Source organism: Phascolarctos cinereus, unplaced genomic scaffold (genome assembly GCF_003287225.1).
Source record: "Phascolarctos cinereus isolate Bilbo 61053 unplaced genomic scaffold, phaCin_HiC Scaffold_5;HRSCAF=322, whole genome shotgun sequence".
NCBI classification, from domain to species: domain Eukaryota; kingdom Metazoa; phylum Chordata; class Mammalia; order Diprotodontia; family Phascolarctidae; genus Phascolarctos; species Phascolarctos cinereus.
Window position 1 is genome coordinate 338,556,615 of NW_027555958.1, and position 15,551 is coordinate 338,572,165.

The window sequence follows — 15,551 nt, forward strand, 5'->3', positions numbered from 1 at the left end:
GACGCTAGAAAGCAGAGGTGAAGAAAGAGAGCATTACAAACATGGAGGATAGTCAGGGGAAAATACAGTCAGGAGATGCAATATTTTGTCTGAGGAATGGAAAGGAAGTTAGTGTCACAGATTGTACAGTACATGGAGGGGCATAAGAGTAAGAAGAAAAGACTGGAAAGGTAGGAAAAAGACATGTTTTGTGAAGGGCTTTAAAAACCAAATAGGGGATTTTATATCTGATCCTGGTGGTAATACAGAGCCACTGGACTTTCTTTGAATAGGGAAGTGACATGGTCAGACCTAATTTTCAGGAAGATCACTTTGACAGTGGAGTGGAAGACAGACTGGAGTGGAGAGAGGCTTGAAACAGGGAGACTAACCAGGAAGTTATTGAAATAATCCAGGCATTAAGAGATAACGGCCTTGGCCTACACCAGCTGAATGACTAGAGAGAAAGCAATGTATAGGAAAGATACTAGGGCAAAGTACAAATGACAAGATTCAGCATTTTGACTGATATAAAATCAAAGGTACAACAATTCTTTACAATTTTTTTTTTTTGGCTAGGCAATGGGGTTAAGTGACTTGCCCAGGGTTACACAGCTAGTAAGTGTTATGAGTCTGAGGCCAGATTTGAGCTCAGGTCCTCCTGAATCCAGAGCTGGTGCTCTATCCACTGCGCCACCTAGCTGCCCCACAACAATTCTTTAAAAAATAAGACAAATAAATCTTAATTACCATACTTCCTTGGAAATTCTTCAAAGAGTAAAAACATACCATTGAAGAGAAGTAAATTTCCCAGATCCCATCTTCCAGCTAATCGCAAAAAATCTTCTTGGGATGATGAGCTATGGCCAATCATGCAAAATGTTTTATTACTGTCAGATGATAAACTTGTTCTCTTGGGAAGTGTGTAATCCAAAGCAACATCAGGCTTCCTAAAATTAAAATTAAAGTTAGTTAAATTAGCCTATTAGCATAGAGTACTAAGCATTAAGGCACTTAAATATTGAATAATGTGAAAAATCTAAGTTAAAAAGTTTTTCTAAAAGTCTGTCCACTTTTGTATATGTAAAATGTCATCACCCTCTTTGTCGCAGACAGATAATCTGCACCACACAATGTGATTAGGCCCAAAGCCATTGTGCCTAGTATAGTGGTAAGCATAAAACAGGATCAATAAATATTTGTTCATTCATTAATTGCTCCAACAACAAAATTCTTATTTTTTCACCCTTATAATGTACTATTTGACATTTATATAAGTGAATACTTCTAATCTGTATTTGTTAAATGCTTTTTTTCAAGATGTTTCATTTCTGACTCAAGTATTATATCTAAAACTATAAATCACGATGAATTTCCCCTAAATCACTTCTCATCCTAACTTCCCTTTTTCTAAAAAAAAAAAAAAGGCACCAAGATCTCTTCCTGTCATCCACATTCACAACTTCAAAAGCATCCTCAATCCTTCACTCTCCCAACCACCTTCACCAGTCTTGTCAATTCTGACATAAAATCTTTCACACTTGTCCTTTTCTCTTCATTATCATACTAGCACCTTAGTTCCAGCCTTCATCACCTTCTAATTGATTTCCCAGTCTCCAATCACTCCCTTCAACCAGCCATAACCCAGACATGCCAAAATAATTCTTCTTAAAACATAGGTCTGACCACGTCATCACCGGGTCAAGAAGCTACAGTGACTCCCTACTGCCTGTAGGATAAAGTATAAACTTCTTTGTTTGTTTGAAGACTTTAACAATATAGATCGAGACTGCCCATTGTATCTCACCTACCAGGATCCAAACAAACTCTCCTATTTGCTATTCCCCATATATGAGATTCCATATCCTGCCTCTAAGCCTAGAAAACACTGTTCTCACTTCGGTCTCATGGAATCCCATGCCTCCTTGAAGGTCTGGCTAACAGGGTACCACCTATACATTATCTTTCCTAATACCTTAATTAATTGTTCCTTCAAAAGTTATTTTGCATTTACTTCATATCTATTTAACTATGTACAAATTATATCCTTAGAGAAGAATGTAAATTCCTTGGGGGCAGAGTCTGTTCTGTTGGTGTCACTGCATTCCCAGAGCATAAAACCATACTTTGCATGTTTTGGACAATACATTTTTGATGATGTGAATTGTTCTTTAAGATGACAGTTATTTATATTGCCCTATGAAAAGCCTTATTTGTGGATCATTAACCTATAGCTATCATCAGCTAATAAAAGTAGCAACAAAATTAAGGTTAATAACAGCTGGGAATTGTTTGCTTGATAAACACTCTAGAAGCTGTTGTATACTATCCATGGTGGAGTGTAGAATGTTTCTTTTGAAGTAATTTAGAGAGAGTGATGTATAAAGGAGAAAAAAGTGGAAATTAAAACAAGATATTTAGAAACTTGTGTACAGACATTTTTAGGCTTAGTAACCTATGACAGTGAAAATAAAGCTTTTACATTAAAAGGAAAACCATCTATAGTGCCTGTATCTTCTCTTACCTATGATCAAACTTAACATAAGGTTCTAGGACCCAGTTCACTGTTAAACTTTGTATCAGACTGGAAACTTGGGCATTAGCCTAGACTCTTTACTCATACTCACTTCAAATATTCAATGCTGCTAATCTTATCAAGACTACCTTTTTAACATCTCTTGTTTATGTCCTCCATCTTCATTCACACAGCCACAACATTAGTTCAGGCCCTCATTAACTCTCTCATTTGTGAAGATGAAAGTTGGTTTCAGGATTTATCTATTCAATCACGAAAGAGCCCTCTTTTGATTCTTCCACCTTCCCCTCCCTCCAATCAAGTTACAGTCGCTCCCCATATCTCACCTCCCTTTAATCACCACACTTCTTAAAAAAGTAGTTTACACCCAATACTTCCATTTCTTTACCATTCACTACCTCCTCAACTCCTTGTAATTTGCTTCTGTTTCCACCACTCTACTAAAACTGGCCTGTCAGTTCTCTTTCTGTTCTTCTATTTTAAAGTGCTTTTTCTCAATTTAACTCCTTTCCAATCAATTAATGTTAATGGTAATGTACTACTCTAGTCCTCTCATTTTCCCTGTCTTCACCTCCAAGGTGACTATCATCTCTATACAAATGATTACATATTTTTATTTCTAAGTTTTTCCCAAGCTGAAGATTCCCATATTAAATGGCCGACAGTGCACATCTACTTAGATGTTTCTTGACTAAAATTGAGAAAGCCACTCATTGCTTCCACTTCCTTTCCTCACATTCTCTTCTAGACCCTAGGCAATCTGGCTTTCAACCTTGTCATTCAACTGAAACTGCTCTTTTCAGAGTTACTAATCATTTTTTAATCATAAAACCTAATGGTCTTTCCTCAATCCTGATCTTTTCTGTAGCACTGGACACTTCTCTTCCTCCATACTTTTCCTCTCTAGATTTCCATGACACTCCTTTCTTCTGGCTCTCTCCTCAGTCTCCTTGGCTGGTTCTTCATCCATGTCACATTCACAATGTCTTCCAAGGTCTGCCCTTGGCCCTCTTCTTTCTGAGCTATGTTATCTTACCTGGTGATTTCATCAGCTCCCATGTATTAAACCAGTGGTGTCAAACACAAATAGAAAAGGATCCCTATGGACAGCATACTGACTCAGAAAACCACAAATTAACTTTATCTATATTGTATTATATTTTTATTTTGTTAAACAGTTCCAAATTACATTTTAATCTGGTTGCCCCTGCAGGCCCTGACTTTGATACCTCTGTTATAAATTATCATTTCTATGCAGAAGATTACCACATCTATATAATCAGATTTTCTCTCCTGAGCTCCAGTTTTAAATCTTCAACTGCCTACTGGACATCTCAAAATGGATATGCCATAGTCATCTCAAACTCAACATATTGAAAACCTTTCCTTCTTACCAATTTTCCCATTACTGTAAAGGGATCCACCATCCTCATGGGCACGGAGGCTCACAAACTCAGCATTATCCTCAACTCTTCTCTTATATCCACCCAAATATCCAATCTGTAACTAAATTTTGTCACTTTTAACCTTTTTAACATTTCTTATTTATGTCCCCCTCTCTCCACTCATATAGTCACAACCTTAGTTCAGGTCCTCCTCACCTCTTGTTTGAACTACCTCCTTTGGACTACTGCAATACCTTTTAACTTTTGTCTCCCTGCCTCAAGTCACTCCTACTCAGGAGTATGCTGGTAAACAACATTACCTCTGAGTACAAATATAAACTCTTCTGGAATTTAAGTCACCATAATTCCACTCTTTTCTGCCTTTTCAAGTCTTGTTACACTTTCTTCCCCTTTACTCACTCTGATTTAGCAATGCTGGTCTACTTGGCAGTTTCTTGAACAGAACACTCCATCTCCTGTGCCTCTGTACTGGACGTCCCCTGTGCCAGCATTGTCTCCCTCCTCACTTTTAACTCTTAGATTTACTGGCTTCAAGTCTTGGCTCAAATCTCACCTTATGATGGAGGCCTTTCCAGTGCCCACCCACCACTGCTAATGTCTTCCCTTTTGAGATTACCTTCCACTTCTACTGTGTGCATCTCACATGTATGATTTTTTGCATGCTATAGCCCCCATTAGAATGTGAGCTCCTTGAGGGCAAGGACTGTTTATGCCTTTCTTTGTATCCACAGAGTTTGAAATATAATAAGCACTTAATAAATGCTTGATGACTGAGTGACTAGATAGAGGTTACTGTAAAAGTCCAGATGAGATCCTTACTGGGAGGGTGGCAGTGTGCATGGGGAGGTAAAGGCAGAAATCAGATACATGGGGACAGTAAAGAAGAGGAAAGAGGCAATCAAGAGCTTTGAAATTTTGAAATGGAGTGACTGGGAAGATCATGATGCTAATCCAGGAAAAGAAAATACGTTGGAGGAGGGAAGGCTTTGGCTGGAAGATGATTTCAGCTTTGAATGTTAAACCTGAGATATCCATGCAAGTGGAGATGTCTAGGAGGAAACTAGTCTTTCTTGATCATTCCATTCATGAATGATCCCTCTTCTGGGCCTCAAGAAACACACTTGACTTTTCTCTCTCTTTTCCACTAATCCTGTATCATTTTAAATTTTACATGTACATCAAATCCCCTTACCAGGATGTGTCAAATAAGGACAGAGACAAATGTTAATTAAAGTTAGAGCTAAATTATGTTAAGTATATCCTATTAAAGTCCATAGATAATATGAGTGCACGTCAATCTATATGTGTCCTTTCTAGTCTGTATCCCTATTGTCCTTTGCTTTCTTTTCCCCCCTATGATGGTACAGCCCTCTAAATTTTCCTGTCCCTCAACTCCCCCACCTCTTACAACAGTCCCCATCTGTCATCAAACTCACTATGACTGTATACTATTCCGAGTAAAACTTTCATATTTCCTTCCTCCAGCTAATTATAGAGTAGGAGGAGGAACAAAGAAAGTGCGTTATCCTATTTAGGGTTCTCTTATAAACTCCATCTGAGTCAGGGCAGCTAACTGCTATAAGGTCTAATCACTGAAATAATCACTGAGAATATTTACCCAGCTCCTCTATACTATAACTCCTTCCTTTTCCTTCCTAGTCTCTGCTTCCATTACATTCCAAGAAATGCCCACAATCACAATGAATAAATTTTTAACTTGAACCTGTTTTTTTCTTCCAGAGAATCATAGGGTTTAGAGTTCAAAGGAAATCTCAGACATCATCTAGCCCAAATCTCTCATTTTATAAAGAGAGGCAATATGGTATGATGATGAAATTAGAAGAGACTTAGATTCAAATACTTTCTATGACTGTAATTATTTATATGGTTGGGGCAAGTTGTTTAACTTCTCAACCTCATTTTCTTCATATGTAAAATTAGTAGCAAAATCTATAGCATCTACCACATAGGGTTTTTGTGAAGATTAAATAAGGTATATGAAGTACTATGTAAAACCTAAAAGCATCACATATAAGAAGTATTATTATTGTTGTTGTCATTTGCCAGGTCACAGAGATGTACTTATTACAGGAAAATGTAATGTCAGCAGCTATTTTTGTTGTTATTATGCAAGAGTAAATGGATATCCATAGATGTTAAGTGTTCTCCTCAAATTATAACATGGGGACTGTCTCTTGTTTCTTTTATACTGATTTCCAGTTTAAATTTCAAAGTGTTTCATCTGTTTAAAAACAATCACAAATAAAAATTTCCACCAAAATAAAATATCCTCTAACAGTAAAATGGGAGAGAACAATAATTTTCAACAAAGCATTTCAAAGGTTCATTCTATAAGATGCTTTGCTTTCTAATAAGAAAGTAACAGGAAAAAAAAAATAAGAAAATAATGGATTCCCAGCTTATTTAAAAAAGTAAATTATTAATGAAATTAATTTTAAAATCTATTTCAGAAAATATGGAAGATTAAATTTTAAAATTATAATCAAGTTTAATAAGCCATTTTCTAAAACACATCATACCTCTGACCAGAGACCCACACAGAGAATTTCCCATGGATATTCTTTTTTCCTTCAGGCTGCTGTAAGTATGTTAATACTAAATGTTGCCATTTTCCCAAAAGGAAAATATTCTCCTGTGATTCAACTTGTGCTAGCAATCCAGCTTTCATATCATCATTTGGATCCATGCACATGCTCCAATAAAAAATAAAAAAAGCAGAGAATGACAGTCTGCAAAAAATTCTGAATTTACTATTTAGTACACATCTTACAAGTAAAATTAAATATTTTAAATCATATCATGTTCTCATATTATTTACCTAAATGAGATTAGGTTATTCTTAAATTTCATTCATCAATTTTGTTAAAACAAGCAAAAACTTTATGACTCAGTTATTAAATAACCAAACACATTTTTGCTGTTAATATTCATTGCTCTTTAAAAAATAAGCTATTTTAATACAATATATAAACCTTTAATGTATTTATACTAGTTACCCTTCATTTAACACTAGTTATAATTCCTACAAATAGGAATAACTCAATTCTTTTCTAATGAACTATTTGGCTTTTGTTTCCATATTTATATAGGAAAAACCCAATTTATAAGATTTATGCTATAACTTTAGATAATCTGCATGGAAAATGTGCTTAATATAATAGTATCCTAACAGTTATCTGAAAAAAGAATTTTTCTAGCCTATAAAATTGTTGTTGTTGTTTGTCCTTTGTTAGCAAAGAGGACCGACATCAGGAAAGTGATACCAAGACTTGCAAGTAAATTGGATTTAAGTGAGGGAGGGTTGTGCAAAGTCAGCAGCTTCATTTTCTCCTCCGGAAATGTCTAGGCCCAGTGGCAAGGTACAGATCAGGACAACTGGAGACAGTCCCGGATGCAGTGGGAGACCATGGCCTTTTTAAGCTAAGGTCTTTCCCAGGTCTCAGTTTGACTGAGGCAAAGCCCATTCAGGGAATAAGGTCTTAGTGAAAGAGAGCTAGAAAATCTAATATCAAGATTATTTTTATGGAATAATACATTTACATATAATTATAGGGGTGGACCTTCTCCCTCTGTTTCTAGATTTTTTTCTGTTATTCTAATGATATTTTATGGTAGATTTTACTATGAGATTTTAAAATAAAATTTTAAAATAAGTTACTTAAATACATGTTAATACTGAAAGGAAAAAAAATCAATACCGAAAGATGAAAGTTCCAGTACTCAAATCAGCCCACACTTGTATCATCAATGCTTTGGAGCCTAATGAAATCATATGAATACAGCCGCCTTCTACAAGTTTCTCCCCAGAATTCACATATTCCACACTTTCTGATTTGTTCCCTTCTAAGGCAATAAGCAGACATTAGAAAATTATTTACTTAAAATAATTGAAAAAAATATTTTAAACCTAATGCCCCTTGCCATTCACCCATTTTATTTACCAATAAAAGTACTTTGAAATTCTAAAATATTACTTTTTCTAAGTTATGATATACATAGTAAATACTTGTCTTTCAACTAAAAGAAGTAAATCCTTCTGAGTCATTTGCAAATTTTAATACATCTGGCTTTCATAAATGAGGTACCACTGTAGGATTTGAAGGAGACTTACAAATACATCTCTTGTACTTGTGGAGGCACCTGTGTAGGATTTGTGGATATAATTTCAGAAATCATATAAAATCTCAAATATCATGTCTGAACTACTATGTAAAAGGGCTACAAATTCTTAAGTAGGCTTTGATAGACCTCAGAATCATCAACAAGAAAAACAGTATAGAGGAAGAAGATGGTCTACAACAGAGCCTTGGTGGATACCTCCAGTTAGTGGGAGTAACCCGGGTGAAGATTCAACAAAGAAGACTAAGAAGAAGTAATCAGTGAGAAAGAAAGAAAGAATAAGGAGAGAGCAGTGTCTTGAAAACCTAGAGAGAAGAACATCAAGGAGAAGGTAATAAACGATGTCAAAGGACACACAGACATTAAGAATGAGAATTAACAAAAGGCCAGTAGATTAGTAATTAAGAGATCACTGGTAATTTGTGAAAGACATTTCAGCTGAACAATGATATCAGAAGACAGGTTTGCAGAATTAGGGAGTGAGAGAAGTAGAGACACCTATTGTAGATGGCCTTCTCAAGGAGTTTAGCCTTTAAAGGAAGGAGAGAAGACAACAGCTAGTGGGGATGGATGGATCAAGTAAGAGTTTTTTAAGTGGGGAGTAGGGGGAGAGAAAGAGTAACATGAGTGTGTTTGTGGGCAACAGGGAGGCAGCCAGGAGACACAGGGAAAGACTAAAGTGGGAGAGGGAGGATAATATAGAATAATATTTGCTGGAAAAAAATGGCATAGAATGGGATCAAAGGGGCACATTGAGGGCGTTGCCTTAGCAAAGAGAAAGGTCATCTTTTCCTGTGAGACAGGAGTGAAGGAAGAAATAATGAAGGAAGATATATGAATAATGGGAGATGAGATGGGTAGAAGAGAGAGCACTCAGCAAATCGTCTCAATTTTTCTGGTGAAGAATGAGGCAGGTTCTCAGGTGGCTGGAAGAGGTACTATGAGAAGTCTGAGGAAGAATGAAAAGATTTGGAATAGCTGCTGTGGTGAGTGCTCCAGTAAACTGAGAGTGAGGTGTAAAAGGAAATATTGATGGTTACCCCAGCGAAAAATTTGGTGGGAAATAATAGCTAAATATTTGAAAAGCTATCATGTGGAAAAGTTATAAACTTGTTTTGGTTAAGACTAACAGCGCAGAACTAGAAGCTGCAGGGGCAGATTTGGAATTAACATATTAAAAGACAAAACAAAACAAAACCCATTCCTAACAAATTAGTCCAGCAGGGGATTGGATTATCTGAGAAGGCTGTAGGTTCCTTATAACCTGAGGTCTTCAAACAGAGGCTGGATTGTCAAAAGATACTGCAGAGGGGATTTCTGTTCTAGAAATGACTTTCAACATGGAAGCAACCTGATTCTGAAACCACAAAGACAGAATAAGAGCAAGTGATTTCAAGGATTTATCTCTCCCTCACCCTATCTACTTTTCTCTTTGCCTGCAAAGATCATAACTGGATCATTCAGTTAGGCCTGGGGCTAATGGAAAGTGAGGCACTAGGGAAAGGTTCAAGGCAGCAAAAACACATGGAGAAGTAAAGGAAAAGAAAAGACGTGTGAGGAAATGTCATGAAGTAGCAGTAGGAAAGAGAAAAGAATTCTCATGGTTATTTGGCAAAGGCATCTGTTTTTAAGATGAGTATACATTAGTTAGAGACTGCTTGTATAAGGAAAAATGTATTAATAATGAACAAGTTAACAGAAAGTCAGAATGTTTCATATAACTTTTCTAAAATCCTCAAAAATTTCTTCAGTATGCAAGTGTTATGGTTTTCATCTTTTAAAAGAAATAAGCACAAAGAATTTCATACCTGCATCATCAAGACTGTCATCTTGTATAAATGATGATTTCTTTCTTTTCTTTGTCTTCTTTCCTTTTTCCAAGGTATTTTCTGCTTCACAAATAGCTTCCATATTAAACCACAATGAAATACTGAATCCTTCTGACATATGTGGCCAACAATTCTGTCCAACCAAAGGCAAGTGGATTGGGGCTACATGCCAAGATGAAAGAAGCTGATGGGGAAAAATCTCACTATCAGCTTCTTTCTTACTCTGAGAAAATTTTGCCCTTTTTAGCAACCCAATAGCCTTATTGTTGAGAATACTACTATATTTTTGGGAAAAGGAGGTACTGCTTAAATTTGGTACATGAAATAAAGGGAAGGTAAGATATTGTAATGGGCTCATATTAATATCAGCTTCAATAATTTTCAGGATACCCTTAAGAAGAATTTCCTAGGGAAAAAAGAAATGAGAATTTACAATCAAATTGATATTCCAATACATAAAAATTCCTTAGAAACAAAATTATTACTGAAGACATAAAAGCAAGCATGCAAATCAGAATTCTTACTGAATCACTTGCCCACCCATTATGTAATTAAAATATTTTATTATGGTTAGTAATGAAATATATAACACATGCTTTTATTTTTTAAAATATAACTATGATTAATTTTTAAAAGGAAAACTGATCATAAATGACATTATCCCAGAACTTTTTGATAGGCCAGCTTAAGAGTTTAAGTGAAAATGTATAATACAAAGAACCATTTCTAGTAGTGAAACTTAGGTAAGTTCATGCTGCAAGTATTAACATAACCTAATACATTTACTTTTCAACCTATTCCACACCTCTTGAGTTTTCCAACCACTCTGATTTTAATATATCTACATTCAACATAAGTGGGATCATTATATTCAGAGCTGAGACAAAGTATCTGAACTCCCATAAGCAAGTTTCAAAAACTGGATCTGATGTGGAAGTTTTGAGCCTTCACTATAACACATGAAATTTCATTTAATACAAAATAAATACCTATCTGCATCAGAGGATAGAATTTTCTGACAATAAACATATGTACATTTATTAAAAAGTAATATTAAAAAGTTTTCAATGTTGAATCCTTCACCTAATGAGCTACACTCCCTAGAAGCCAACCTTATCTACACCCTAAGTCCCAGCTCTCGTATGATAAAATTTTTAGTTAACAGTATCAATAAATCCCTTCTTTAGATCATATAAATATATGGGAGAAAAAAAAAAGGAAACCACTGGGAAAGAGAAAATAAGATAATGTAGAACACAATAATTATAATGGTGTGCCAGAATTTGCACAGTCAGGTTCAATCATGGGTACAGAGTGTGTCTTTTATATCTTTGTATTTCTAATGGCTAGCACAGTACTGTAGGAGCATTCTATAAACATTTATGGTTGATGATGTGGTACATGATAACAAATGTACTGAGGAAAAGTGATAAGCACACCTAATGGATATATAGTCAATTCACAATTACCTACAAAGTAGAAGGGAACAGTGATGTGGATAATCTTAAACATACCCAATTCAAAAATCAATTATATTTAGCTATAGAATTCACTATGATATTTTTAAAATATTGTTTCACATCCTAATTATGTTTTTTTGGCTGATATTAAATTAGTTCATATTTCTTGAGTACAAACTTGTGGTAAGAGGAAAATTATGTATATATATAGCATGACTATGTAAATAGAAAAAGTCACAACTGTATTGTATAATCTAAACATAATTATCCAAAATTCAAAGCACAATAACTATTGAATGTAAAGGTATGGCTGACTGACACTAAAATAGTACATTCTGGTAATTGGCTCACAAGTCATTTTATAATTATAGCATATTTACTGTAGAAGGAGATTTCTCCAGAAATATTCTCAATAGAAGGGTTAGCTCTTCTGAACATGTTCTTGAACTCATCAGGGACACCAAGAGATCCATCAGTACAATCTGGCATGCTAAGTTAGTAAAAGGGGAAAAAAAGTAACCACTAAATTAAAAGTTCTGTACAAGTAATTTCATTAAACAAGCTCAAATATCCATCACTGCCATTATATGCATGCATGAATCACAATTTTTTAAATTGATAAAAATTTGTTAAAGAAACAAATAAATACCTAAGAGAATTCAACTTGAACATATTTTTTAAGGAACATTAGCACCATATACACACCAAAGATGTTTTTAAAAATATAAATGAATACAGGATTTGGTAAATCAAACTTAAACTTAACAATAATTTTAATTCTAAAAATCATTCTGCTCCATTAGTATCTTGCAAATGTTTAGCTTATAACAATCATTTTTAAAATTTTTATTTTACAAATTAAGTGTTTTAAAATAACACTACCACGTATAAGTGGTTGATCATTATTACCCATCAAAACTTATTTAAAAGGGGCAGCTAGGTGGCGCAGTAGATAGAACACCAGCTCTGGAGTCAGGAGGACCTGAGTTCAAACGCAGACTCAGACACATAACACTTACTAGTTGTGTGACTCTGGGCAAGTCACTTAACCCCCAACTGCCTAGCTAAAAAAACCCTCAAAACTTACTTAAGCTGTTAAAAATTATACTATAAATAATAGATGAAAATAAACACAAAACTTCAACTACTACATGCTTATGCTCTATGGATCTCTATACAAATATATATAGCATTATATTCATATATTTGTATGTATATATGTAGAGGCAACTAGATATCTCAGTGGATAAAGCACTGGACCTGGAGCAGGAAGACTTGAGTTCAAATCTGGCCTCAGACATTTACTAGCTCTGTGATTCTGGGTCCAACTTGGATAGTCAGACTGCATATACATATTTAGGATACATATATTTAATGGAGGAGACCTTAAGAAAACAACTTAACCTCTGTTTGCCTTAATCCAATGGAGAAGGAAAGGGCAAACCACTCCAGTATCATGGACAGTATGGCTCACGGTTCAGAAAGAGCTGGACATGACCGAACAACAATGTATGTAATGTATGTTTGTGTGTGTGTGTGTGTATAAGCATATATATATATATACACACATACATACATATACACATATGCATGCATATATACATACATATACACACATACAATACAAATATATATGCATATACGTGTATATATGTGTATGTTAAAGCTTAGTGGTATGCACACATACACTGGGTATTTTACACAAACCAAACAGTAAGCATGGGAGGATATACAAAGGCAGCAATGTGATGCTGTGGTAAAGAACATTCAATAAAGAGTTAGGAAACAGGGTTTCTAGTCTTAATTGCTACTACCTAGTTGTGTGACCTTGGTAACAATCTCTCCAGCTTCAATTTCCTCATTTATAAAAAGAGTTTGGATTAGAAGATCTCTAAGATATTTTCCCAGCTCTGTCATCTATGAAAAAGTATAGCTGCATATAACTCAACAAGTTTTGGAAGAGAAACTAAGCAGAACGTCTAAGAAATTGCAAACCTTGTTCTAATAGCAAAATAATGAATATTTACAACATGCCTAATTTGTGCAAAATACTGTGCTAATTTCTTAGGGATTATAAAATAGTATATGACATGGTCCATACCCTAAGGGGTTTACAATCTAATTAGGTAGAGAAAAAACAAACCCAAGAAAATAAGATTCAAATAACAGAATATCACAATAGAAGAGACTGTGCAAGGTAGTCCACAACCAACTGACAAATGGTAACAACACTACACATAATGAATGCTATAGGAATTTAGAAGAGATAACTTCATGTTGGTATAGTCAAAGAAAGTATGATGACAAATATATGCCATTTGAATTTTATTTATAAGGCTAGAAAGGATTTGGCTAGAAGTGGGACCTTTTGAAGAGCAGTGAGGAGAAGGTCATGATCAAAAAGGCATGGAGATGGGAAAGCATAAGGAGTATTCCAAGAATATTAAGTAAAAAACTGAGAGCGTTTGCATGTGTGTGTAATAGGAGAGAAATCTGGAAAGGCAGCCTGGGTCCAGACTGTGGTAGGCCTTGGGTATCAAGTTAAGGAGTGTTGATTTTATTGTAGAAGCAGTTTGGATCCATTAAAGGCTTTTGAGCACAGGAATGTCATGATCAAAGCAACACTTTGGAAGAGTAATTAGAATATGGTATCTAGATTTAAAGTATTTTCCCCTTTGAATATAAGCTTTTAAACCTTTAAAAGGTTAAGATTATTATTAAAATAGTCTAAGTGTGAAATAATAAAGGCATATGCCCTTGCAGGGAAAATTTGGAAAAAGAAAGACTAGGTGGGCAATGTGGCATAACAGACAGAGAGCGTGCCCTGGAGTGACAAAGACTTGGATTCAAGTCACTCCTCTGATACATAATGCCTATGTAATCCTAGGCAAGTCATTAGCCTCTCAGTGTCCCAGGCAACTGTCTAAGACTAGAAGTTACATAACAGTTGCTTCATTGGTAGAGGGAGTTTCATCTACAGGAGTTCCTTACATCAATTAAATAACAGGTCTGGACCAAAAAAAAAAAAAGGAATAAAGAAAAAAGAAAGGATGGATCTGACATACTAGAAAAGAAGAATCATCAGAATTTTATAACTTACTGTGTACAGAGGTTAAAGATAAATGAAATTATCAAAAGTTTTGAGCCTGGGTGTCAAAATTTACATCCTTCCATAAACTACAATTGAATCATCATTAGGAGAGAAAACACATTCTATAGAGTAAGATAAAGATTCCATGTTTAGAGGTGTTTGTATTATTAGGCTTACATTTTTTGCAGGGAATATGTTTAGAATATAGAAACCCACCATTGTTTGCAGAGGGTAAGAACAGCATACAAGCAACCACTTTCCCTTAGTTGCTGCCAACACATTCTAACACTTATCCTTTTTCAATGTGGAAATAACTGTTATCACTTGGTCCAACTTGGATGACTAGACCGCATATACATATTTAAGATACATATATCTACTGGAGGAGACCTTAAGAAAACAAAACTATTTTCCTTGCTATTATTATTCAACATTACATACTGTTTTATACAAAGTGCCACAGAATCTTAGTTAATATATAAGGCAAAATGATTATCTCATTTAGTAAACAAAATCTGTGGAAAGCATACTGTATTAGAATTTGATGTGCTATCAAAACTGTATTATAACATGGAAGTCTACCATTATAGTAGACAAATGGTCTACTGCTTATTGAGTTTTTATGTTAACTTATATAAAGTAAATACTGGAGCAATAGCACATTTGCAAACAATAACGAATTTGAAGAGAAGGACCACATTGTATATCATAGAGCGGGGTAAGTCTCCAGACTTCCAAAATCCCAAGAAAATGTAAGATCTGAGGACTGGGACTAGTTCATTTTTATCTTTCTATTGCCAGTACCTAGGACAGTGCATAATTCATAGCAGGTCCTTAATAAATGCTTGTTGAGTGACTCATTAAACACTATCTTAAAGGGTAAATGCTGTTATTCCAAGATTTATCCCTTTTATATCTGTATTTGAATGGAATAAAAAAAATTATGAAGACATGAAGCTTTTCAAAATATTTTGTTAGGGTTTATTGTGATTTAAAAACTACAGGTGAGTAAAATTTGAGTTTACAAACTGCTTACGAGAGAACCTTAGGGATATTAAAACAGAAATACTCAAATGCATCTATAATCTCACAGATCTGGATGTTCCCTCC

At 34.8% G+C, this 15,551-nt stretch overlaps 1 protein-coding gene across 1 annotated transcript in view; it reads right to left on the reverse strand.

Moving 5' to 3' along the window:
- LYST (lysosomal trafficking regulator) overlaps window positions 1–15,551 on the reverse strand; it is a 161,971-nt gene that overhangs the window by 110,545 nt on the left and 35,875 nt on the right. The window contains 5 exon segments of the mRNA XM_021000474.2: window positions 769–929; window positions 6,462–6,635; window positions 7,641–7,785; window positions 9,870–10,296; window positions 11,731–11,840. Coding sequence (XP_020856133.1) covers window positions 769–929; window positions 6,462–6,635; window positions 7,641–7,785; window positions 9,870–10,296; window positions 11,731–11,840 — 1,017 coding nt within the window.